This window comes from Haplochromis burtoni, unplaced genomic scaffold, assembly GCF_018398535.1.
Source record: "Haplochromis burtoni strain Fernald_Lab_line unplaced genomic scaffold, NCSU_Asbu1 Contig_388, whole genome shotgun sequence".
NCBI classification, from domain to species: domain Eukaryota; kingdom Metazoa; phylum Chordata; class Actinopteri; order Cichliformes; family Cichlidae; genus Haplochromis; species Haplochromis burtoni.
In genome coordinates, this window is record NW_024582749.1 from 396,390 (window position 1) to 422,708 (window position 26,319).

Genomic DNA, 26,319 nt, shown 5'->3' on the forward strand with positions numbered 1-26,319 from the left:
ATACCCAGTAATAATATATGCATTTAAAACGAGCAGCTGTCTAAGTCTAATGGTGTCATGGTGCACAAGGGAGAAATATTACTTTAATAAAGGACGTTGTGAGACAGCCAAACACATTACAAGAAAACAGGCAGATAAGATAAAGAGCCTTTATTGAAATGGATGCGTGTTTTCCCAACGAAACACGTCTCCTTTATCTTTCTGTAAAGTGGAGGCCGACTTTGATTCTCTCAGCCGCTGACGTGACCTGTCTGCTCAACCCAAAACTAAACAAAAACTATGAGTAGACGGGCGATGAACTGATTCTACAACTGTACCGAAAACTAAAGTCATAGACCTCAATGTTTATAAAAGGATTTAAACACATCTGTTTTAGGTCAATTCTACTTCCACAATCCTGTTGTAGTAAAAATTCACTAGAGCAACAAAAGTGTGTTAAATAATCTGCAACCTCTGGGGCAGAGACACGAATCCAGCGCAAAAGAGCAGTTCCTCCAAAGGCCAAAAAACAAGACCTTCATGTTAAACCACAAACAGAATGAACAGAGATGCTGTGACATCATCGATTGGTTTCTGAAGGCCTGTTTTGATGCATCACGATCAGCGTATTCACTGTTGATTCATTTTGAAAGAATGTGGTGAGGCGGGGCAAATCTGACTGTAAAGCCACTTGTTCAATGGCCAGACACTTTTCAATTCAAGTGGTCAGAGAGTGACTATCATGGGTACAGGACAGCTCTCCTTTTTGAAACATGGCATGACCAGGATTTATTAAAAAAAAAACCCCACAATCCAGCAGGAAACTCAGCCGACAGTGTTTACAGAAGTCAGAAAACCGTTAACCCCTGGACCTCTCTACAACTGGAAGTCTTTCTGCAATTAGCAGACGGTATAAAACATGGGCAAAGCTTCCAGATCAGAAAATTAAGCCAGTGCGGAAGTGCCTTCAACCTTCCTTCTACCTAAAGGTTTTAAGATCTTATGGTATCTGTGGAAAAGGACTTCCAGTCCTATTGAGGTTTCATAGACATATGACAACTAACCACTTGTTGTTAACTTTGAATGTGTGACAATCAGGGTAAAAATGTAAGATCAAGTAAATAAGGCTGTAGTTACACAAGGTTTAAACTTAGAGAGTGTTTAAACAAGAGAGGAAAGTTTGAAAATGTTCATGCCTGTCTGAGAAAAGAGTATAAAGTGTGTAGTGAGGGGTTATACAGCTTTAAAACATCTATAATAATTGTAAAAAATAAAGCTACTTCGCGGATTTCACCTATCGCGGGTTATTTTTAGAACTTAACACCCGCGATAAACGAGTGACCAGTGTATTACCCAACAGGTTGGCAAAAACTTCTGTGTGATTAGTTTAGTTTTTTCTCATCTCAGCATTTCATCCAGGTTGATAACAGCGTCTAGGAGGAGTTAGAGAACAGTAAGAAACAGGTTTTGGTTTCTACAGCTCACATAGTCCTCACAGCTCACCTGTTTACACTGTTGTAATACTTAAAGTTGTGCATTACTGGAGGCTGGTGGATGCTGACATAGTTCACTGGGTATCATGTTTGCAGTGCTTATTTGATAAAGTGATTATTTGATGAAGATAAATGTGGCTTGTCTATGCTGTTTATTCTAAAAACTCTGTTCTTCTTTTGTTGTCTTTTGCATGTATATGTTAGCACTAATTAGCAGATGTGTCTGTATTAAATGGAAGATTTGCAAATTAAATCTGAAGGAATTCCTCACAAGCAAACTCTCTACATCTGCTTCCTGTAATGATCATAAAAACAACAACATGTTCCCCACTTTAGTAGAAACAGCCCTCATCACTGATATAGATCCGGGTCAAACTTTACTTCTGAAAACAAAAACTTCTAGCTTGTGAGAATTAACTGTCTAAAGCGTCGCTAACACATATTACAGGAAAGAATAAGAATACACTCTCTCAGCATTAAATATTAAGCTGAAAAGAAAATGACAAAACCAAGCACAGGCACGTTCATCTGTTAAAGTCTTCTCTCTTAATATGAAGTAAGTCATTTAAACTGGCAGACATGTCATGTCCGGGAGCCAAAGTTACTATCACACGAGAATCTTTTTTTTTTTTGGTCTCAGGGGGAGAGACTGGGTTCGATTAGCCGGGCCTAAAAACAGACCGGGACGGAAACGATGAAAGGAGATCCAGAGGGAAAGCGAGAACATCTGCCTCCTCAGCCACAAGGACAAACAGGCAGAGAGGGAGAGCGGTTTTCATCTGAGAGATACATATTCTACTTAGTCCAAAAAAATCCACAAACACATGCTTCAAAACACACAAGTTAATCCATACAGTACTTGTGCAGCCACTGCTTCCCACATGCTATTCTGAACATAAATCTTTTATGTTTTACAACAAACTGAAATAAGATTGTAGTCAACTTTGAAACAATCTGAAACCTCAAAAAAGTTGAGTCATGTCAGTCACTGTGGTTGCTAAGTCACTTGGCAACACACTTTTTAATTACTGACTGAAATTAGCACTGAAATACTCCAAGCTGGTATCAAACAGACAGCTGTTGATTTAGGTTCTTGGGTAGAGGTTTCGTGGTCCTCGTGGTTTCCTTTAGCTCTTAGTCATTCCTGGTGTTGGCCTTTATTTTTCACTTATCTTCATGTTTCAGTGAAAGCAAGCCATCTTTTGTTTTTTTCTTGCTTTATGTTTGTTTTCATGGATCTCGTTGTGATTTTCTGCTTTTCTATTTTTCCCTCCTTTGAGACTGGCTGTCCAGAGGCCTGTACTACAAAGCACAATTAATAGGTTAGCAAGCGATGTAGGGTTTAAGATCAGAGTTTTCTGCGTCTCTTGTTTTTACCTGGCTAAAATCACCATGGTAACTGATGCCCAGCATCAGGAGCTGGTTATGTTCAGATTCCCAGTTTGAAAGTGCCACAATTTTACTATTAATTTTATTTACTGCATGTTTTCTTTGATATAGATTTACCGCTGGATGTTTTCTGTCCGCATCTTGTAAAGCAGTAGCTCACTAAAATGAAGCCCAGCTTTGAAATTACAGCAGTGCAGACTGTTTGTTGCATTGTCACTGAAATGTGCATGTATTCATTTGGTGATGGGGAAATGTATGAATGTGTTTATACTTGGTTCTAATCTGCTGGAATTGCAGCTACTTCAACAAAGAACACACAGAAAGAAATAGCTGTCACATTAGAAATAGAGAGTAGCAACGAGAGCACACTCAACAATAAAATAATTAACTGGAATTAAAGTGTTAATTTTATCATCGCTAAATTCCAATATTAACAAATTTCCTGTAGTATTAATTTGTCTTATTTGTAACATTGTTGCATTTTACTGTTATATTTTTAAATTCGTTTATCACGTTTTTGTCACCATCATCTAATAACATCTGTGTTTAGAGTAGGGGACACTCATAGGGATCGTTTTCTGCCAAAGAAAAGATACTTGTTATCACTGTTTTAGGTTTTATTGAGCCAGCTAATGCTGACTAAAGAAAGCCTGGCTGTGTTGAGCTTTGTTTGTAGTACACTCCTCAGGTTACGTGTTAACCATAAGTTACCACAGTGATTTAGCCAACTAAAAATACAACCACTTTCACAACACAGAAAACTCTGACTTTAAACTCAACATAGCTCGGCAACCCATTAATCTTGCTTTGCAACACACCCTTGGGGGTTTGCATTTGGTCAATAAATCATCTGTTTACTTTGTCTGCCTTTGTGTCCTATATTTGGGCCCACAATATCCCCTGACAAGAAGCTTACATTAAAATACTCATTTCTTAAATGATACAAAAAAAGAACATTGTACTTTTCAGAGTAAGACAGTGAAAATGTCATTATACGACTGGTACAAAAATCCACACACTGCAATGACAAGGCTCGCAGACAGAAAACTATGTGTGTCATATAAATTTTGGATTTAGGAAAAATAAATGTTGATGACACAATGGGTAGCTAACAAATCCAATAATAAAAGTGCAAAATAGTCTAGCCACCCTGTAATATTTGTGATGCTGTGACCCAATTCTGTGTCTGCCTTTTGTCCTCAGAGCAAAACAATAGGGACCAAGGAACTCCTGCAATACTGCAAACAGGCTGCCAAATCTGGACAGAGGCCTGGCCATTTGTGGTCAAAGGTCCTCTCACACGAGAAATGCTGTTAAAATGGAGCTGAAATTCCAGGGTTTCCACTGCAAAAACAATGTTCACATGCAAGGAAACTTCTCCTTTTTAGCCAAGGTTTCCCATACACACTTAAGAAGCATAAATAGACAATGGAAACAGACAATTAAAATATATAGTCTGGGCTACACAAACAGACACTCACATAAAACCCTGACAGGCACATGAAGGAATGCTTGAAAAGGTTCGAATATTTCACCTCAGGTAAGTGGTCCATGTATACATTGGAGAAGGCAGAATACCTGCATCTTGCACAGAAATGATCTGGACCACCAAGGAGGCTGAAACTGGTGGAACTTAACGATGTGAAGAACATAAACGACCAAAACACAAAGTGTTTACCCATGAAGGTAAGAAAGCTAAACACATTCAAAATTATTGGCAGATTAGTGGCACATTCAGTTGCAAACTCCCCCATCAAAGCATTAAAATGGCCTCATTTACTTGGGGTTTAATCCAAGGTAAACCTGACAGGTAAAACCGTCAGGATTTACTACAGAGGTGCGGTATAAATTCTGTGATTGAAAGGCATGAAGTTATTTTTGCAGCTGGCTTTACTGCACATGTGCTTGTGGAAGTTTAAGAGCTCTTCAGAGATGAGAGCACTTACAAGAATCACACAGTTGTTACTAAGGTTTTCTCTATATGGAAGATCATCGAGCATCAGGATACATGATTGAATAACACAGAAGAATTTGGGAATTCCTGTTGTACAACGAAGCTGTCATTTTCAAGTGCATCAACAACAGAGAAGTGATGCCAAGAAAAACAAGAGGAAATTACAAATACAAGGTCAACAAAAATCATTTCCTGGAGAAGTGGCCCTCAGAAAGATAACAGAACCCTTCTGGCTCTAATAAAACCACACTGTCGGCAGTTTATTATGAAGCACGGTGATTCCTGCAGCAGGTCCGAGACCTCACACGTGACGCCTCTCCTTTGCTTTTTGCCCTCATATGAACAGAAATCCAAAGCAAGATGTGTGGCGTGTCTGTGTTTCAGATGTTAAAGGTCACAGGAATTTTCCAACCTTAATACATGGGTCACCTGAAGCAGGAAAAGTTTGGGAATCCCATCTTCATGGATTGCCAGGAGGCTCTAAATCCCATCCCCAGAGTCTCGCTTAAGTCTGTTCTCCAGCTGGATTGCAGAGTGAGAAAGGAGGCTGGGGGCGAGATCTGGCTGTTGCACAGCTGTCCACCTACACAGCCTCCATCTGGGGGGAGAAGAGACCTCCACAGACCCCCAATCCCAAGAATGTGAAACTTCTACACGAGAGGAAACTAAGGAGAGGAAACCGAGGAAGTTCAGTGGCAGCCGCATGGCTGTTAGACTGCTTATTATTCAATCCTATTCTTAAAGGAGAGTGACTTCGCCACAATTGCTATGTATCTCTTATGGATTCCCAAGGACACAGAGACTGTCCTGCTTGCTTATTACAGACTGCAGCATCACTGGGAATCACTGGGAGAGAGACCCAAACCGCTTAACAACTGTGCAAACACAGGTTGGTCTCCGGTCTGCTGTTCCTGATTACAGATGTCAGTATGCTGAGAAATGTTGTGATAGCATGCCGCAGTATGATCTCAGTACACTTGGGACGACGTAGCACCGCACTCAGGATGTTAACACCAACATGTTTTCATATCCTTTTCAACTGTCACGTCATTGTTTCACCAAAAGGCGGTGTTATTGGACCTGCATGAGGACATACAGCACATACACATGCAAAAAACACACCAATGCAAACACACACATAAACTTGCCTCAAAGTTGGCGTTCCCCTGTTGGGTTTTGGAGTTAAGGGAGCAACTCACCTAGAGGATACATGCTCATACAGCATATGCAGCAGGGGACTGATTGTTTCTGAGTTGTTTTTTTCTAGAGGTATGTAGCTATTTTCATGCATGCACTGTGGCCAAGTCTTTAACGTGCTCCATCCATCCATCCATCCATCCATCCATCCATCCATCCACCTGAGACTGGCCCAGGGCCTCCTCCCTGTAGGACTTGTTCAAAAAACCTCACCTAGGAGGCATCCTTGTCAGATGCCTGAACCACTTCAACTTTCTCCTTTCGATGTGGAGGAGTAGCTCTGAGCCCCTCTCTGATGACTGAAATTTCATCCAATCTCTAAGCCCAGCCATCCTGCAAGGAAAGCTCATTTCCAGCGCTGCATCTGCAATCTCTTTCTTTCAGTCACTACCCAGAGCTCGTGACCACAGTTGAATGTAGGCATGTAGATCGACTAGTAAATCGACAGCTTTGCTTTTACACTCAGCTCTCTCTTCACTACGATGGACTGATGTAGTTGTGTTTTGTTTCTACCACCCTTCCCTCTGCTTTCCCATCTACTCTGTTGTCAAAAATATATCTTTAACAAAACAGTGTAATTGTGGACCTGAATCGAGGGGTTTTACTGAGATAAGGTAGTTTATGTACATGAAGAAAATCTAAACTCTTCTACAAATCTCGCAGCAGCTGACTGCCTCCATCCTCAGCCTGCAACGCTTGGCAACATCGTGCATCCCTCTTCATCACCTCCCTCCAACTGGAGAGACTTCAGTCAACAGATTGCACACAAACATACATGCATACACCCAGTGAAGGCGTTGTTAAGTGTGAGGAAATAGGTGGGAGCTGAAAGAGCACTGGAGAAAATCCAGAGACAGATGAGGGTCACAGAAAGGGACAAACACGCTGGATTTGAAGAAGGGCAAAAAACTTTAAAAGCCACTGGAGAAAAGCTTTAAGATACTAAAAGAGACATTCAGTCCAGTCTGAGAGGTGCATGATCCTCAGGGGGGCTATTTTCAGTTTAAGCTATGAGTGAGGGAGAGGTGGAAGTAAAAAGAAACTAGTTAAAGAGCAAAAAGTCAAGATAATAAAAAATAAAACCTTCAAGACAACTATAGTAAGAGTTAATATATGATTCATTACTGGCTATTATTGTTATGAATACAGTTTTTGATATATATGATTTCTGACTTTGCTGTTGTACCAAATTACTTACTTACTTACAATTTAACAGACGTTTTTCATGGTCTGCTTAATACCACTCACTATTTCAAGTGGTGGCACATGAAAGTAACTGCAGAGAGGCACAGAAAGGGCAACATAAGAAGGGAATCTAGGTGAGTATGGGAAAAAACAAAACAGAACCTGATGGAGAGACGGTTAGAAGGAAGGAAGGATGGATGGGGATAAGTGTTAATAACACAGTGAGATTCTGCTTCGAACCACTGGCTGTTTCACGGCTCCTTGTTTTCCATGCTTTCCTGCAGAGGAGGATCCCATTAGCACTACTTTATAGCCTCTCTGCGTCCTCGCTCCTTCATCTTTGTCTCTTTTTTCCCCTCTTCACACACGCTCAGAATGGCCTCGGTTTACAACACCGGCCGTGTCTACTTTACAACATCCCTGACCTAAAAAACACAGTAGCAGCAGTCATCAATTTAGGCTTTTTACAAACCTATGTGTCATTTAATGCAGACAGGAGGGGGAGAGGGTGGAGCGACTGCTGTAATATAGATGTCAGCACTACACAGTGATTTAGGACTTAAGTAAACAATCTTTAATGAGTGAAAACATTTGTAAAAGGCCTTTTTGTTTGGTTTTAAAAACCCAGCGTGTCAATGGAGTGATTGTACTTCCTAATAAGGTAGAGAGGAAGACGTGCACCAAAGTCGTTACAGTAGTGCTCGGCAGATCGATCCAAGTAACGGCAGTATCGATGCCAGCGCTGGCCCTGTATTTTCTTGGTATTGGCTCGATACCAAGTAAGTAAGTATTGCACAGTGCCTCTTTAGAGTTCATAAAGTGCAAATTTGGAGCCTATTCATTCAGTAGACATTCACAGCATAAATGAAAACTAACTGGGTGGTAACTTGAAGAAAAGTGAGCGATTTGAAGTAGATCTCTAGAGAGTAGCTCATCTCTGCCACAGAGCTGCTAACAAGGCTAATAAAAACAATACAAGTTGTAAATAAAAAAAGAAAACCCAAAATAGCCATTAGTCAACATCACATTTACTGCTGTCATGAATGAGTCTGGGATAAAACTTGTTTCTTTGCATTACTGCACCGCAGACCCCCAACCTCACCCACAGAGTAATGGCACAGAGCCAGTCGGGTCCTTCCTCAGTTCCTGAAAGCTCTCCGTCCACCCACCGCAGCAGACGCACAGCTCTGGGGTAACGAAGTGCCCTCCCTCACTTTCCACTCTCTGCTCACCAAAGAAAAACACAAACCTAAACTTTCATTCAGTTTAAGCAATTAAAGGGGAGCGGGGGACTCGAATCCCCCCAAAACCTTCCTTCCTTTCTCGTTCTCAGGAAATCTGAGGCATCTGCCACCAACCCCCTCACCCCACTCCACACTCCCACCACCATAACTACACCAAACGGAGCCAGGATTCATGTTGAGCAACTCCACTTTCACCACAAAACATTAAGAAAGAAGGACTTGGACAGATGCAGACAAACTGAACAGAAGCAGACAGTCTGCTGTGGTTATTGATGCTGTGGGGATTAGGAGTTATACAGCAAGAGGAAACAGAGAGTCTTTATAAGAAAGCTTATGCAACATGTTGGAGGAGTTCACCGAAATTTGCTCCTCTGGTAGAAATTTACTTTTAAAAACATTTAAAGTGCAAACAATTCAGCAAACAGAGGACCAGTGTCAGTTACTGGAACAAAACTGGTGTGTGAAAGCTTTGAAATTACCAAGACGTCTGTATTGATCAGCCACAAAATCCAGTTTGACAAAAACACAGTTTGACTAAACTGATAACACACAGTTATTGAATTCACAGAGCAATCACTCAGAGCAGGCTGGAAAAATGTTATAAGTTAGGCGCTTGTACCGTCTCCCTAAGACGATTCCTAAAGTTGCTTATAAGACTTGCGCAACAATTAGAAGGCGTTTTTCTCCATTTCTCCAATAAAACGGTTTCATTTTCATTCTTCTGGGATGTCTCGAGTGAACAGATCTCTTCAGGTCAAACCACAGCAGCTCAACTGAGTCAAGGTCAGGAATCTGACTTGGCAAACAACAAAAACAACAATTCTGCTGTGGCATCATTCAAACTCTCCTCAGCTTTGGGTCACGGACTGCTGCCCTGTAAATGTTCTTGATGCCATTTTGAATTCATTGCTCCCTCAACGACTGGAGGGCGTACAGGCCCCCGAAGCAAACACAGCAACCTCAAACCATGACGCTTAGGTTAACTTAGATTAAGATATGGCAGTGAGGTTTCAGTGTAGCTGTGCAATTGTGTTTTCTCCAAACATAGCATTTTCTATTTTTGGCAACAAAAAAAAAGCTAAACTTTTGTCTCAAACATCTAGGAGGTATTTTAGAAAGTGGAAATGTGGTGCAATATTTGGAAAGTAGTGGTTTCTTCTGAGGTTTCCATTCACGTTTAGTGTTTTTCCACTTTAATAACACAAAAACATCGATTTTAGCAAACTGTAGGGATTTCAGCAGGTGCTTCTCTGTGAACCTCAAGGTCATTTATCTCTCTCAGTACTGCACTAAGTTCTCTTGGTGTGATTCTGAAAGATGCCCAGGAGCCAAATGCTTTTGCAGCCAGTGCAGCTTTGTGCATCTTCTAAGGTCATCAGTTCATCTGGATGTTGCGTTTTTAGTGGGTGAAACATTTCATCACTCATCCAAGTCACTTTTTCACTGTTTTTCTTAGATTCGATCTTCTAAGGTCCTGTGAAAGTTGTTTTGATCAACAGTGGTTCACAGGAAATAGTTTTTCTTGAGAATAGAAAGCTTTGCAAGCAACGTTATTTATAAGGAGGGGTCCTCAGCACAGAGGTTCATTTACTTTTTCTACATTTTTTCTTTAATACTCTGTTGCTTTAACCTTTATGGTTTTGGCTCAACTGTTGGTGTTGTGTGAATTGTGGGTACATCGTGTGCGTCAGCCGTGCCAGGTTTCTTGAGTGGCAGCTTATACTTATGAGCTGTTTTTGTTTCATTAGTTTAACCAGATTGTGTTTGTCTGAAATTAAGTGTGACTTGGAAGAAGATCAGACCACATTTTATCCTGGGAATCCTGCTAGAGGTTCTGGTTATTATTCACAAATTTTTCTTGAGAGTGAAAATATGAAATTCCTCTTTTTGTAATATGACAACACAGTGTGTGTGTGTGTGTGTGTGTGTGTGTGTGTGTGTGTGTGTGTGTGTGTGTGTGTGTGTGTGTGCTGCCTCAACAGATATAAACTCTGCACCAAGCTTGCCTGGGTTGTTTTAGATCCTTCACATATTTTGATGTGCGTAAGCGCACCAAAAGCACGTCGCCGTGCTCGTGAGTGGATCCCAGCGTAGTATATACTTGTGTTAGTGTGACAGTGCAAAGTGAGATGAGCTGCACAGCGTCGGGAACCAAGACAGTGTTGTGTCAAGCTCAGCCGCATTCCTCAGAGTTCAGTTTTTACTATTTTGACTATTCATCATAAAAACTGGAGACCTCAGCTCAGAGGTGGAGGCCAAAAGAGAAAAAAAATGATTGCAACATCCCAGTAACGCCAAGAGATTTCCGCCATTTCAACACTTTTCTTATTCCTCCTTAGCATTTAGCAAATCCCACCTCTGTTGTCATTTTAATTCCTCTGTTGGATTTATGTCTACCTCAAGGCTTCCCCTCCAGAAATCCTTCGGTCATTCACACACCGAGCAGACGCGGCGAACGCTGCTCGTCTCGGACAACAGACAGGACATCCACAAAGAAATGGATGTTTAGGGTCAAGCAGAAGCTCACTGCTGCCACGCGTCTCCCTTTGGGATCAAGAGGCTTTTGTGAACTTTATTCTGTAAACATTGTGCAACTCTTGTGGTATCAGCTCAGAAGAGTTGTTTTGCTGCACTCAATGCATTCCAGTCAACAGCTTACAGTCAGATAACGGCCTTAAAAAGGGTAAGCCATCTAAAAATATTTCCTCATTTCCAAAATCGCAAACATCCATCAATAAGTAAATATTGTGCATATTTCAGCGCAACTCAAATCCACTCAGACAAAAATGTAAGAGACTTCTGGTCTTGATTGTTGCACTGTTGTTGTTGCCAATAAAAAAAAGAAAAATAAACAAAAGTTTATCCCCTGGAAGTTCACTCTTGACCTTTCGCTCTACTGACATAAATCGTATTTCTGCTTTTTATTAGGCTTCACGATTTTTTCTGTCAGGTAGCTTTGGCTGCAAGTACAAAAAGGTTACAAAGCAAAGCTTAGGTATATAAAAAATGAAATAAAATATATTCTGAAATATTCTGAGCCAGCCAAAGAAATTCATATGTGAAATCAGTTTTTATGTGTTTCCTGCTGTGAAGTTTGAATAAATAGCACTGCGGCAGCAATTCGTTGACTTTACCTGACATACATCTGGTCCTACATACATCTACTGCTCACTGAAGCCTGATCTGAAATGGTCTCAGTGGCCATTTTTAAGGAAGGGAAACAGGGAGAAAAGACTGAGGAAGAACTGGACCTGTGGCCACTGCAACTGAAATCAGTGGCTGCCGGTCTGATAGAGTGATAAATCCAAATTTGATATTTGTGGTTCAAATCATCAAGAGGTATAACAGCGAGCATCTGAAGCCATCTGTAAGACACAGTGGAGGCTCTGTCATGGTTTGGAATTCAGTCAGTGGTGTTGGAGATCGGGTCAAAACTCGTGGAATTATGAACATTAGATTTTGATCCACAATGTAATACCATGTAAGAAGAATCTGAATAGCAGCAGTTTAATTTTTAAGTATGATAATGATGCAAAACACATGCAGTAAAAGCATACCTTGATAGAAAAACACACAGTGAAGCACTATTAGTCATGGAGTGGCCTCCCCAGAGCCCGGACCACAACATTATTGAAGCAATGTGGGATCAACTAAAGGCAGAAACATCCAAAGAAGAGCTTTGAATGTCCTGGAGAACTATTCCTGAAGACTACTTAAAGAAACGACAAGAAAGCTGCCAAGAAAGTTCAGACTGTCCTGAAGAATACAGGTGGTCAAACCAAATACTGTAAAAACTGTAAAAAACTGTACTTCCACGTAGGTTTGCAGATGTTTCCAGGATTTCCAGACCACTGCCTAGTTCTGCTGTTACAGGTAAAATGTATCTGTGCTGTGCAACATTAGGTTATGGCAGCAGTTTGAATGTTTTTTCACTACCAACTTGTCACATACAGACTTGGGAAGGACCCCCCGGTGTTACATTTATATGCAATTAGGTAACGGTAATTTTTTAGCATGTAAAGCTCATGTCGTGAGGGTTTATATTATAAGTAAATCCATCTCCTTTTCCCAACTAAGCTGCTTTAATGCCAAGCTCTAACCACGGAATTAAAGGGGAAAGAAATAAGGTAGCGAACAGGAAAGAAATCAGGGAGTAATAACAGAGCTAAAGAGACTGCAAAATGCCAGACTTTCAGACAGGACATGACACATACTTTGTTGGTCTGTACTGTTTTCTTTCTGCGTGTACTACTGCTGCGGCTCGTGTGTTAAGACGTTGACGCCAAAGGACACATTTACGCATATCGTTGACGTCAGTGGCATCTGATAGATGAGAATGGATTGCCAGTGCAGACATGGACTGAAAGAAAACCGATAAAATATATCACACAGGATTAAAGCGTATTAAAGAGTATGAATAGCTATCAGGCAAAGGTGTAATTATATTTGATTTGGACAACACAGAAATGAGGATTTTACAGTATAAATCAATGGCAGAGCAGCATGCCATTATCTGTTAATTTCTTGCTGTTTTAACTTTTTTAATTTTGTTTTACAAGGTTTTTTTGTTTACTTTTGGCTTCCATAGTGTCTTCTGCTCTCACTCATTCTCCCTCTTCTCGATTCGTCTCTGGCAGAGCTGTCCAGAGCAGAACAAAGGCCTGTGCTGACACCACATTAACACAGTCCAGAGCTCCTGTCATTCTCTCAGGCTACAGAAGAGTCTGATAAGCCAGAATGTGTGACAGGAGGAAAACATGTTACCCCCTCTGGACTCGTCTCAGCCCCTTACTACATTTATCCGCTTCCCCATTCCTCTGGTGATCCTCGGTGATACTGTCCCTGAAGCGTTTGGATTGGTATTTGAGCAGAGAGACAACAATGTCCTATTTGGCCTGGCGGAATAAACCAAACTATGCAGGAACTGGCTCCATCATCTGTTTCTATCTGATGAGATTCCAGTCATGTTTTGTGGAAGAGGCTGTTTCACTTGGCTGTCGACAGCTTCATAAACAACACTGCTGTGCGCTGGAGGGATTTGGATAGCGTTTCCAATAGAGCCCGTCAGCCAATGATAATAACAACCCACTGACAGGACCGAGCACGGCCATATTCTTTTCAGATGTGTCAAAGACTGTTAATGTTAATGTGAGAAAACAGAGTCTGAAAAAGCATAAAAATGTTTGCAAACTCGTGATGCAGACAACAAACCCAAGCCTGGCATCCAGCTCCAGCAGCGGTGCTGCAGTGTATACACTGCCACTCAAGAGACCTGGCACGGCTGACGCACACAATGTACCCACAATTCACACAACACCAACAGTTCAGCCAAAACCATTAAGGTTAAAGCAACAGAGTATTAAAGAAAAAAAATGCTGGATTTTTCTAAGAACAGCAGGAGCTTGTCAAGTTTCCTCACATGTTACATGCTGCAAACTTAATTGGTGCTGGAGCCGCCGCTACACCAAAGAAGCCTTGTAAGAAATTAGAAAATATAAAACCTCCAATAAATGCAGGGTTCAAAAACATACGAGCCTCTTTCGCACCAGTTAACAAAAACCGAAGCTCACGCCGCTAATGTGCCTCGGCGTGCAGTGACACATGCTTCTGCGGGTACACGTCAGCTCACAGACAATCAAGCGTCCACGACACATTAACTCACGCCTCCTCCTCCATGAGAGCGCATTACACAAGCGGGTCGGAGACAGACGGAGGAAGCGGTCCCGAGTTGTGGTTTCAGCGCCTCGCTGTGTCCTTCCTTCCTCGCGCCGGCTGAGCCAACTCTAAAGTCGGCTCCCTGCTATTAATTAAAGCATTAAAAAGCATTAATAAGCAGAGTGGGGGGGCTCTAGTCTCGACAACATCTGATGAGAATTAGGGAGGCGTGTGTTTTGGCGTGATGACCCCGATGCCCTTTACTTTGGAATTCCTACTTACTCCCTGCTCTCACGTTCTCTTTCTGACGTTCTGAATTATTTAAACTTCTCTGTTACTGAAATTTCTCTCATTCCTCCTTCCCTGCGTGTTATCAAACGCTGGATTGAAAACATGTGGGTGAAGAGACCCAGAGGGCGAGCGCGACGGGGGATTACTGCCCGTCGTTTCCCATTATTAGAGGTGATTGTTATCCAGATTTCTGTTATTGTTACCTCTAGGCAGTGCACTCAGGGTCGATTTTCTTCTCAATCCCTCCCACCTGTCTTCCTCGCAAGCAGGGTGAGCTGCCTCAGCGACAGAGCTTTAACAAAACCACTGCGTCTTCTAGCCGCTCTCCAACAATTATAGTCCGACAGGCCCCCTGTGAATCTGATGATTGCACGTTTGGTAACAAAAAATAATAATTATGTATCAACCCCTAACCTCATGCAATGACAGCATGTAACACTACACAGTGTAACTGGAGATTTAACAGAGCAGAGACGGACATATGGAAGACAAATTAATGTGTCATTACACAAGCCGCTGGCCAGTGTTTTAACATGATTGTCTGCAGCGTGTTAGGCCGAAAATTAATGAACTGCCACAAAGTTTTTGTCAATTCTGCAGTCGGGCTTGTTCCGAGACTTAAAAGCTGATTTAACACATGCAGAACTGCTGCCTCAACATTTCTGTTCAGCAAGGATGTATTTATTATTTATGTCTGGGAACTGTTAGACATGAATCTCTCTGATATCTTGAATTTCATAATCTAATCCGAGAGATGACTTCAAATGTTTCTGATCGTAAGAGTCTCTTATCTTAACAAAGATCTACACACAATACGCAGAATCTGTAAGCAAGACTTTGTGGTTTTGACCTCTAATCTAACTTCTGTTTACCAATCACGGTTGAGCAAAAAGTCCATGTGGAAAAAAAAGAGAAAAAAGAGAATGTAAACAATGACCAGAGCAACAAACGTGAAGTTTTGAACTGGACTAATGATATCAGCTAACTGGATATCTGTTGCGTTTACTGGAAGTCTAAAAAATCTGCCCTTTCCCCAGAAGTTAAGTCAGCAGAAAAGTTGATTGAGTCCCAGATTGTCCTCAAACAGTCCTTCCAAACACGAGTCTTTCCATTCTTTGTCCATCTTTATTTAGACATTTTAAGTTAACTTTAATATTAACAATCTCCAGAATCTGCAGAAAAAAATTAGTTCCATTTGTCCAAAATAATGCTTTAAGACATTTCTTTTCACACTACAACCATCTTTACTCCCATGTTTAGGATTCTTTGACTATAGTGTGAAAACCCAAAAGAGGAATATTAAACATGCTTCCTTTGTTTTCTGTTCTTTGGAGATTAACACAACATGGGGTGGATTAAATCATATTACGTCAAAAAAAACATACTCAGAGATTGGAAATTCGACTCTAAGAAATTCCAGGAAAGGTGATAGGAAAGGTAAATGTTTGTGTTCAGAAGAACAAAAGACAAAAAGAGAAAGCTCTCCAACATCACCACTTCAGCTGTGCACTTTAACCCGTCTGCAGCTGGTCTTCGACACAAACAGTTCTTACATTATTACAGCTTTTAATGAAACATGTAGCTTATGGATTTTATGGATCACAGCCCAAGAGATAAATCAATGTATGTGCACCTCATTAATATATGCCTGGACATGTTTATGTCTACATCACACAAATACATTAGAGCAACTTTCACCGATGCTGTCATCTAAAAAGACAAATAATAGATCCCAGAGGCCCGACGTTCTACTAACTAGTAGTAAGAAACTTGAGGGTAAAAGGCAGAGCACTCTGGCAACGGATGAAACAGATTCTTTTTTGTCCTCAAATGGACAATCACAAAACATACGTGCAAGTTGGAGCACTAAGAGTCACAGAAAAAAGGCAGTTCATTTTAAAAAGACAGCAGCGTATCTGGTGCATGTAGAGAGTAAAGAAAACCTTGGACGAGGTGTGATTAAAGGTGGAAAGTGAAGGTGGGAGCAGGACTCCCCTTCTGGGAGTGTAGGAGTCAAAGGTGAGTGAAGGATAATTGGGGTCCTGAGAACACACAAACATCACTAACAGTTCTCCACCGCTATATCACATAAACTAGGTTTGGTGATAGCGATCTGTCTTGCGGAAAGCTTACACTGCGTTAAGTAGACAGGCTGCTTATTTAACATCCACCCCCGGTGAGCTCAGGAGCAACCTGAGGCTGCGATCGTAATGTGGTGGGGGTAAGAATCCAAAAAGGAGCTCCACATGTCAATTTCGAAAGCAGGGAGGATTTGTTTTACTAGCGAAAAGCTTTGAACTTTGATCTTAGGTGTTAACATAACACATGAGGTGTTCTTTCACAATGTGAACAACATAATCTGTGCACAAATTGCTCTGCGTAAAAACCCAGCTGCGTAGGTCACAAGCAGTTTATCTCACATCTGCTACATGTGACATTTTTAAGAAGGATCAGTCAGCATTAGTGACTCGGGCCTTACAGAAACTTCATAGATCATCACAGCCAATATTAAACAGATATAATCTGCCCTACCTGTGCACTCGTGCTGCAGACCCTTGCCGTAGTATCCCTTCTCACATATGCAGTCGTACTGCCCGGTGTGTGTGCCGCACTTGCAGCTGGCCATCAGGTCGCAACAATCCTTGCCCGCTTCACACAAAGAAGCGCAGCGTGACAGATCCTCCTGGATGTAGCTGCCCGTAGGGAGGTCTGAGGGAAGCAAGCAAGCGCAGAGAAGCACAGGTTTCAATTACACCGCCTGAGAATAAGACATTTTCAAGTGTCGAGTTAAATGCTGGGTAAAACACCATCATTAAGGAAGTCTGACGGAGCGATTGGTGCAGACGACCAAAATATGTGAAAAATGGGGAGTCTTCTGGCACCATTTAACCTTCAGCAACTTTATTTTTGTATGAAGTCGTAAAGAAAAACACGGTCTTCAACAACTGCAAGATGAAACAAAGCTTTGCTTTATTTTTTTGTTCTTGTGTGCGCTACAACACATCTGTCAGACAGAGACAAACAGACATCTTAACCACAGAAATGCAGACAGAATGAATCAAAACAGGCACCACTTGTGAACCACAAAGGTACAACCGACTTTTAAAGCCTGCCAAATCATCTTTCTTGCATAAACTCCACTAGAGCTCGCAAAGGAAAGCCCAAAATGAAATGGGAGCTGTGGCATTACTGCCTGAGCCAAGGGGGGAAAACTGTCTTTGATGGTGTGACCAAGGCTAAATGTCAAATTTAATTTTACTTCTAGAAATTAACCTGCCGCCTTATTTGTTTTGTTTTTATTGCAACTGCTGGATGGCTGACAGAGCCACAGGGCCATGTGAAACCTGTCTTTGTGCTTTGAGACTGCTGTTGGCAGAGGGGCCAGACTTCAAGACAGAGGGTGAGAGACAGACCGGAGGCTGAGCTGATAGTACGGTGTGGGTTGGCTTTCATTCTCGTAGTCTTATCCCGTCTCACCAGCGCTTCTACTACTGCAGCCTCATCTGGAATTTCAGCCACTGTGTATGCGGACGTGGTCGCTCAGAGCCCGCGTAAGCATGTGTGTGATTTACAGCTCGCTCTGCACTCGTCTGTGATATTTTATGGTGAGATTTTAAGTTTTAAAACCGTGACTGGATCCCTATTTTCACTGAACAGTGGGGAATTTCCCTTCAAGTGTGGGAAAAAGAGCGTTGCTGCGTCTAATCTGCTTAGAAGTGAGGGCTAATGGCTGCTGGCAGCACAAAACAGAAGTTATCGTGTGAAATGCATGTTGTCAGATTTAATGTAAAATATTATCCACTTACTTTGAAAGAAGCACAGAAACTTAACGGGGTGAAAGCACTAGTACAGAAATATTGCTACGGGTCAAATGGTGACATTGGATGCGCTCAGGCTTCAAAGAAGCTGGCGTAGCCTGAGCTTTTATTATTAAGAATAACATCAAGCATGATGTAACTCACCCCTGGAAAACCAAACGGGTTAAGTTGGAAAGAGGGGAGATTTGATACATGTTTAACTAAAGGTTTGACATGAGATCGCAGATGTTTCTTTTAATAATCACTGGAAATCTGGAACCTTTCTCTGTCACTCCTTACCTTCGTGCAGAGCTCGACGAGCCAGGGCCTCAAACTCGGCGAAGTTGTGCACCAGGTAGCAGTGCTGGTCTTTGGGCTGAGAGGCCATGTCGTGTAGCTCCCTGATGTTACCCTGCCAGATGCCCAAAGTGAAGATCTCAACGCCGCGTTCTCTCAGAGCCGCCGCCACAGGCCGAGGGTCTCCACCGTTAGAGTAGCCGTCAGTGATGAGGAAAATCACCTTGGTGGCATTACTGCGGGAGTGACGAAGGATTTGCTGTTGGAGAAAAAGACATAGATCACATGAATAAATAAAGTTGAACTTAGCTCAATATTCTTTTTAAAGAATCAGTAAAGCTGCTCAGTAAAAGTCCAAAAGAACAAAAGTGCACACATAAGGGCGTTACACTGATCAGCTAAAATATTAACTGACAAGCCAGTAAAATCTAGTGCTCCACTGGGACGCATTTGGTCCTGGCATTCATGTGGATGTTAATTTGACACAAACAGCCACGTCAGTGTCATTCACTGACAGCGGGCCCTCCCAGATGGACAACGCATCCTGCAAATTGTTTACAAATGATTCAAGGAACATAATAAAAAGTTTATTGTGTTGATCCGCCCTGCTAATTACCACAATCCCAAACTGATCACGGATCAACAAGCCGGAAGCCACAAGACCAAAACGATGCCTTTGCAAACCAACATAGATCACCTACAGAGCTCCGATGTCCAAGCAGACATGCACAGATACTTTATTAGGTACACCTTACTAGTATGGGGTTGGACCCCCTTTTTTATTTGCCTCGAGACTGCTGCAAGATTTTGGTCCATTCAGAGATTTTGGTCCATTTTAACAGCATCACACATAGGGGTGGGCGGTATAAACGGTATATTGTCAACGGTAGAGATTTTTTCTATACCGCTCTACCGCGATAACGCATGTTGATGGTGTCATCATCAAGCTGCGCCTGTTTTGGTCAAAACCATTGCAGCGGCTGCAAACAACATCATCTGCAAATTATGCCGGGCGACAGTAATAGTAAAGAGACGAAGCACTTTTGGAATATGAGGAAAGCAAAAAACTGCGCTTCCTCTACTTCTGTACCATTGATTCATTAATGCCGAATTCTCTCGCAGCTGCTCTATTCCCATGTTGTTGCAGTATATTAATGACTAACCTCGTATTATGGATGGATTATCTCAGTTGTTCTCCTGACTGAAGTTTGGTCAGTGTATAGCATCCTGCTATGCAATTGCATTTGTCCCTAACCACCAGAAACCCTCACGTTAACTTTCATCGAGTGGAAAAAAGTTAGCGTTCATCCTCCAGCTTCACTGTGCTAATGTTATGCTAACATAGCTGTTTTGCTAGCGATCACGTAGCACATCATTATATACCAGCTAGCCCAACTTCAGTAACCCTACAAACGTCACTGCTGTTTAGTTTTCTGTCTTCATTTATGTTGGAAGTGATAGCAGAGCTGTACGTTTTAATTTTTTCAGAAATCTCTCAGTCAGAACATGCTATATCATGTTTAGGTGGAAACTAGCGAGCTAACTTCCTGCTAACTTCTAACTCCGTTGAATTTAATAAATTCTGTTTTCATGGATGCCTGGATGTTAAACTTAATTGTTACACCTGGTAAAGCAGCAACCTGATCATTTTATTAAAGATGAAAGAATTTAGACAGTTTTTAACTCTCAGTGATGCCGCAGTGTTGTTTGACTTTGGGACCTGAAGCAGATGGAGTTTTGGACCCAGATTACTCCGTGAGGCTCCTGACTACGGCAGCCATAATGCTTCGATAATCCATCAAGTGGTGCGGCTTCATAGCTTACCAAAGTCGTACTAAAACATTTTTGACAGATTTTTGAGTGCCGTGTATCACATAAAATCTGTTTGAGGTCAGTAAGCACAACCAGAATTCATACATAAGGCACACTGTCGATTTTTGTGAAAATTAAAGGATTTTAAGTGTGCATTATAGTGTGTAAAATACTTATACAGAAGAAAAGAATATATCACGATATATATCGTTACCGCACATGCTTCAAATTATACTGTGATATGGATTTTAGGCCATATCACCCAGCCCTAATCACACAGTTGCTGCAGATTTGTCTGCTGAACATCCATGATGCAAATCTCCCCTTCCACCAAAGCCCAAAGATGCTCTGTTGAACTGAGATCTGGTAAGTGGATGACAGTGAACTCACTGCCATGTTCAAGAAGCCCGTTCGGTGTTTTTCTGTCCAGTTTTAATGAACCTTTGCAAGTCGTTTTCTGTTTTCTGTTCCAACCTGACAGGAGTGGCACTGGGGTGGGCTTTAAGGTTTGACATGTTGTGTGTTCAGAGATTATGCATAACTTGGCTCTAACTTGGCTCTAAATAGTTATTTAAGTTACCTTTGCCTTTCTATCAGCTCGAAGCAGTCTTGTCAGGGTCCTGGGTTTTTGACTGAAGTGTTTTGAGTTTCCTGTGCTTTTTGTCACTTTGTATTGTAAATTATATTCTCATTGTTGGTCTTTAGTTACTCCCTTAAGTCTAGTTTCTTGTATTCTGTGCCTAGTATTTCCCTCTGTGTATTATTTATCATCTCTAGCCTCTTGGTTCTTTCATTTCTATGCCTTATGGTTTATGTCTCTGTGTTTCTTAGTGTCTCTGTGTCCACCGTGTGTAGTCCGCATCTCAGTGTTATACTTCCTGTTTTACTTTGAAGGTCTGTGCCTCATGTGAGTGTATCCTGCTTTGCTTCCTTGTCTCGTCAGTTCTGATTTCCCCCAGCTATGCTCTCCTTCTTTGTCTCATTCCCTTGTTATTCCCCAGTGTATTTAAGCCCTGTGTTTCTCATCGTCCCTCATTGCTGTTTGTTACTCTCTCCCCGTGTTTGCTTATGAACTTAGATTTCCCAGTGTAGTTTTGTTTTGTATGCTTTTCCCCTGCTAGCAAATAAAGCTGAGTTTTTTGAGTTTAAACCTTGTGTCTGAGAGCCTGCATTTTGGGTCCAACTCCTGCCTGCCACACATCGCTTCTTGACAAGTCTAGTCATTCTCCTCTGATATCTGACATCAACAAGACATTTTCTCCCAGAGAACTGCTTCTCACTGGATATTTTCCATTCTCCAGACACGTTATGATGCTCGGTTTGAACTTAGGCAGTCAGAGGTGTTTTGGCATTATGCTGTAGACCCCCAAAAATGTGAGAGCTGTCAGCTGAGACTGGAGAAGTCACTTGGATGAGTGACGGAACGTTTCTTCCACTAAAAGCGCTACGTCCAGATGAACAGAATCAACTTTTTGGAATTAGAGAGCTGTTGTTATCCAGTATATGTATCTCAATATATTTTTGGGACCGGAGGATTAACTTGCTCTGGTCTTGTAATGAGATGATAACTGTTCTTGGTCAATAGTCTGAAACATAGCTCCCATATGACACAGTTTCTATCAATGTAAATGAACGCTAAAGGTGGTAATAAGATACTTTTTTGCCTCTAGATAGAGCCAACAGAGTAGTCACCATTGAGAGCTTGTCTTAATGGTAAGCTAACCTACCAGAAGACGTGAGAGCAGTATCAGAGTTCTCATCTAACTCTCTGCAAGAAAGTAAATTTCCTAAAATGTCACACTTATAGTCCGAGAAGTTTAAGTTGACAAGTGAGACAAACTTGAGCCGGACTTAATAGAGTCATGCTGTTACTGTACATGTTCACCATTCAAATACACACGTCCCACTCATTGCTGTGCATGCCAGCATGCGACCAATATAGCTGCAGCTCTTGTCACATGACTAAATTGAATAACGAAGAACGTCACACAAGACCACTAACAACAGCCCTCAATACCAAGGTTCCTAAAAACCCTACATCAGCGGGACAGGCAATGAGAGCAGGATGGGGAGAAGGAACCAAAAAAAAGGAGAAAGTCTACAATTGTAATTATTTCTCCTACAGACTATGCAGCTGCTTGCCAGTGGTCTAAAACCGCCAGGGAACAGTGGGCAACACAGACCGAGTTGCTGTGTCCGCCCCAGACACCAGCTCCAGTTTACAAACTAACTTTAGCCACCGTTTACAATCCAGCACATGCAATTAGACAGGACATTAAAGTTAGAGAAACATATCTTTATTTTCTCGAGAGCACAGAACAAAAATCCAACACTTTGCTGTGGAGGCCAAGCTCAAAGTGTCTTGTTATGTTGTAAGTGGAGGTTGGATAAAAAGAAAAAGCAGTCGGAACAACAAGGTAGAGAAGAATCAACGAATAAAAGAAGCACAACGAGCCAAGATGAAGTCAGAAGGACAGATATCCACTTACACACTTACGCAAAGGTAAAAAGGGCATATCATAAAGAATTTTTTAACGAAGACTGAAAGGAAACAAAGGAAAGCGTGTTAAGAGGATATTCTTCTGTATCCCGAATCCAAACAGAACATGAGATCTAAACATGACAGATTGTAAAATACGAGAGGTGAAGAGAGACGAGGCACGCAAGGGTGTGACCGCCGAGGAGCAGGAGAGTAAGCTCTGCTCTTTATTGTCTAATTGGCTCAACTTCAAGCAGCTCTGGCAGGAGCAGAGTAATTACAGAGCCCATGGAGCTGAAGGGGAAGAAAAGGAAGATGGAGAGAGAATAGATGAGAGAGAGAGAGAGGTTACGTTCTCTGATTCTCAAAGATCCAGCTGCTTGCTCTGGTTCTCAGTCCGGAGAGGCCGGCTACGCCCACTCCCAGCTGTCAGTGCACACTGGCAAGCCCGTCACCCCCTTGGCTCCTACCAGGTGTTAGCAGGGTGTTGTGTGAATCCAAATGTTAACATTTCAAGACTCTTCATGTCAAAACAAATGAAGAAGCTGGTGTGGATTAGTGAGCACTGTTAGCTGTATTTCTTTTTTAATGTCTTTTATTAGCTGTCTGCTAAAACTACAGTGGGGTTTCTGCTTTCGCTTTGAGTCAGTGGCTGGTGTTAGTGACTGTGGAGATGCCACCAAATGGAGCATATGCATGCATACCCACTAATAATACCCTCCACATAGTTTAGGTCAGGGTATTAACGTAAAGGCGACCGCAGGAGCCCGAGTGTGGGAAGGCACTGCCCTTTATAGTTACTCTCAGCATGCATCTTATCATTCGAGGCATAAAGCAGAGAGGGCAGCAGGTAATGATGCACAATGGTATTTCATGAATAGGAACAAATGCATGTGCTACTAATCAACAGCTGCTAAATAAAGCAGGTTTTTGTGTGCACAGGTATAAAATGCAGTTCTGCTTGATAATATAGTCATAATAGATATAGACTGCAGCTGTTTTTACTCAGAAAAATTAATTTCCCCTGATAGAGCACGGGAAAAAAATATAATAATAAAGCAGTCATTCTCTAATAACCGAGGGGGGAGAGAAAGAAAGATGAAAAAAGTAGAATTTAAGCTTCAAAGAGTAACATGTGTTTGAGACTTAGCCAGCAAGCTGTAAAAGTCCGGGCAAATCCAAGTCGTGCTTAAAGTTTTTAAAATGTTGTTCTTTCTTAATCCATGTAATAACCTACATAAAACAACGAGATGACATCATTGTGCTTACACTCTTAACTGTGCTGAATCTAAATATTAAAAAAAATTCCACCAGCTCTATGAAAAATGTGATTTTATTTCAGTAAACTCTTGAACTTAACATTGATTAGCCGTGAAAAAAAGGGGCAAACCACCCGGGGCTGCAACTCTGACCCGACACCATGACGGCACATCGTAAATAAGCACAGTCAAACGCACTGGATGGGGATTTATAGTATCACATAATTTACTGGAGCAATCGTCTCATGCTTCATGGGCTGTTCGGAGGAACTCTGGACAGCTATATGTCAGCTAGAGGTTTCTCTGTGTTGTACACCCTGTGCATTTATTCAATTACACTCTGGCAGAGCCTTCAATGGTGGTCGGCGTAGCTCCAGAGAGGAGATAATAAGCAGGCAGCAGTGGGACAGCTGATACACCCAAACCAGATACACTTCAGTATCTGGTTTGGGGCCAGTGTTATCTGTCAAAGCATCTGTGATAGTGAAGGGACCAGCAGGCCTCGAGGGATTAGTTGTAAGAGTCATGAATCCATCTCCTCTCCAGCAACGCCTCAAACTCTGGCAAGAAGGAAGAGTGAGACGAGCAGCCCATATGTGGAGTTGATGATTTTTTTTTTTTTAATGTACAGGAAAAATGTATTGTCTCTTAGACACACTGTACATGCAGAAATACCATCCAGCAGGACCTATTTTCTAGAAACTGTATTCGTTGCTCTGCTGCACGCGTCGAGGATACTGCAGAATTTATCAGGGGTCATGTATCTGTGTCCAGTTTCTTGTAATATCTTTTACACCTTCCCCTCCATTTTCTCTGCATTTTTTCCTGCATTTGGATAGTCATATTTAATTAGAATCAACCAATTAAAAGAAAAAATGATGAGTAAGACATAGTAAAGGTACATCAGTAGGCAGTCTTCAGTTACAGACTGTTGCATTTGGGGATTGAATGTCTGATTTCATCAGAATCAGTTTGTGAAGGTCCAATCTTCTTTAAACGTTCTTGCTCGATCTGTGGTCTTACTGGCTACCTAAAAGTTCTACTGAAAGCAGAATGATGTTTATCTTGTAGGGTGCTTCTCCCTTTGAGATTGGATAAGATGGCTAGACATTAGTCAGGAGGGACTCACAGAGCTGCTACTCCTCCATACTGAAGGCAACCAAGGTGCTTCAGGCATCTGACCAGGAAGCCTCCTGGGTGTGTGCTAGATGAGGTGTTTCATGCATGTCCTACCAGGTGTAGGACCTGCAGCAAACCCAAGGTGTGCTGGAGAGATTATGCCTTGGTACCATCTCAATGTCGTCCCGAGAAGAGCTGGAGGAGGTGGGATAAGCGGCAGACAATGGATAGATAAATGATTGGATGGATATATGGTATGATTGATAAAGCAGAGTATGATTTAGGGTGTCACAATGATATGAATGGGATGTTAGTGCAGTGCAGTTTAAACACACTCATTTTCAAAGATGGAAACCTGCAGAGGAAATAAAACCTGAGCAGATGTTTGTATGATTAAAACTTCAAAAGCAGGCACCTCATTGCATTTGGCAGAAGTGACTACAAAACATTTCCACACCTTGAGGGGCTAACGACAGTGCCAAGGTACCACAGCTGTTAATCAAAGCTTTATAAATGCATGGCAGCTATCCTGAATTCAAATGAGGACCTCTGTACCACCACCATGCTGCTGTCATCCCATCAGCCCCATCCCATAACTTTGATCAGAGCCTGAACCCACCTGGTTCTGAGTAAAGCTGGTTAATGATTCTTTCTGCATTGGCAGCAGCAGGCACCACTTGGAAATGTGCACTTGAGTATGTGCTCACTCAAATATACCGGCTGATAAAGTTGAATAGTGAAAGCTGTTGTTATAATCCGCCACAGTTTTTTACTTCTCTGAGATCCACGTTCCAGAAACAAAAACTTTATTTGCAGGCATTCCACAGAGGACAAAAACAAGCAACCCAACTGCATCCGTTCGGAAAGCTGTCTCCCCGTCGGTCGGAAGTTGGAGGGCTTGTTTTGACAGGCTATCTGCTCTTGGCTTTGGTGGTAAGAATAACAACAACATTTCTGTAGGAGCCCAACAGGACAACATGCACACATTTAGGGACAATCACAGACACCAGACTCAATGTTGGTGTTATTGAGCAACATTTCAGGGACGCATACTTTGGATATTTCAGAAAAACTAGGTCACTTACTCACTTACTTATTTGATTTTTTTTGGTTGAATCACTGATTCTTTAGCAGTGTTGTTTCTGTTAGCAAAAAAGCTTCACAGAAAT

At 41.8% G+C, this 26,319-nt stretch overlaps 1 protein-coding gene across 2 annotated transcripts in view; it reads right to left on the reverse strand.

The window, feature by feature from the left end:
• The window catches only part of svep1 (sushi, von Willebrand factor type A, EGF and pentraxin domain containing 1), a 124,052-nt gene that overhangs the window by 50,507 nt on the left and 47,226 nt on the right, over positions 1–26,319 (reverse strand). For both annotated transcript variants that reach the window (XM_005944564.3, XM_005944563.3), the window contains exons 2-3: positions 18,485–18,740; positions 16,920–17,096 (exon numbers count right to left, since the gene is read on the reverse strand). In XM_005944564.3, the coding sequence (XP_005944626.1) occupies positions 16,920–17,096; positions 18,485–18,740 (433 nt within the window). The remainder of the gene's footprint in view (positions 1–16,919; positions 17,097–18,484; positions 18,741–26,319) is intronic.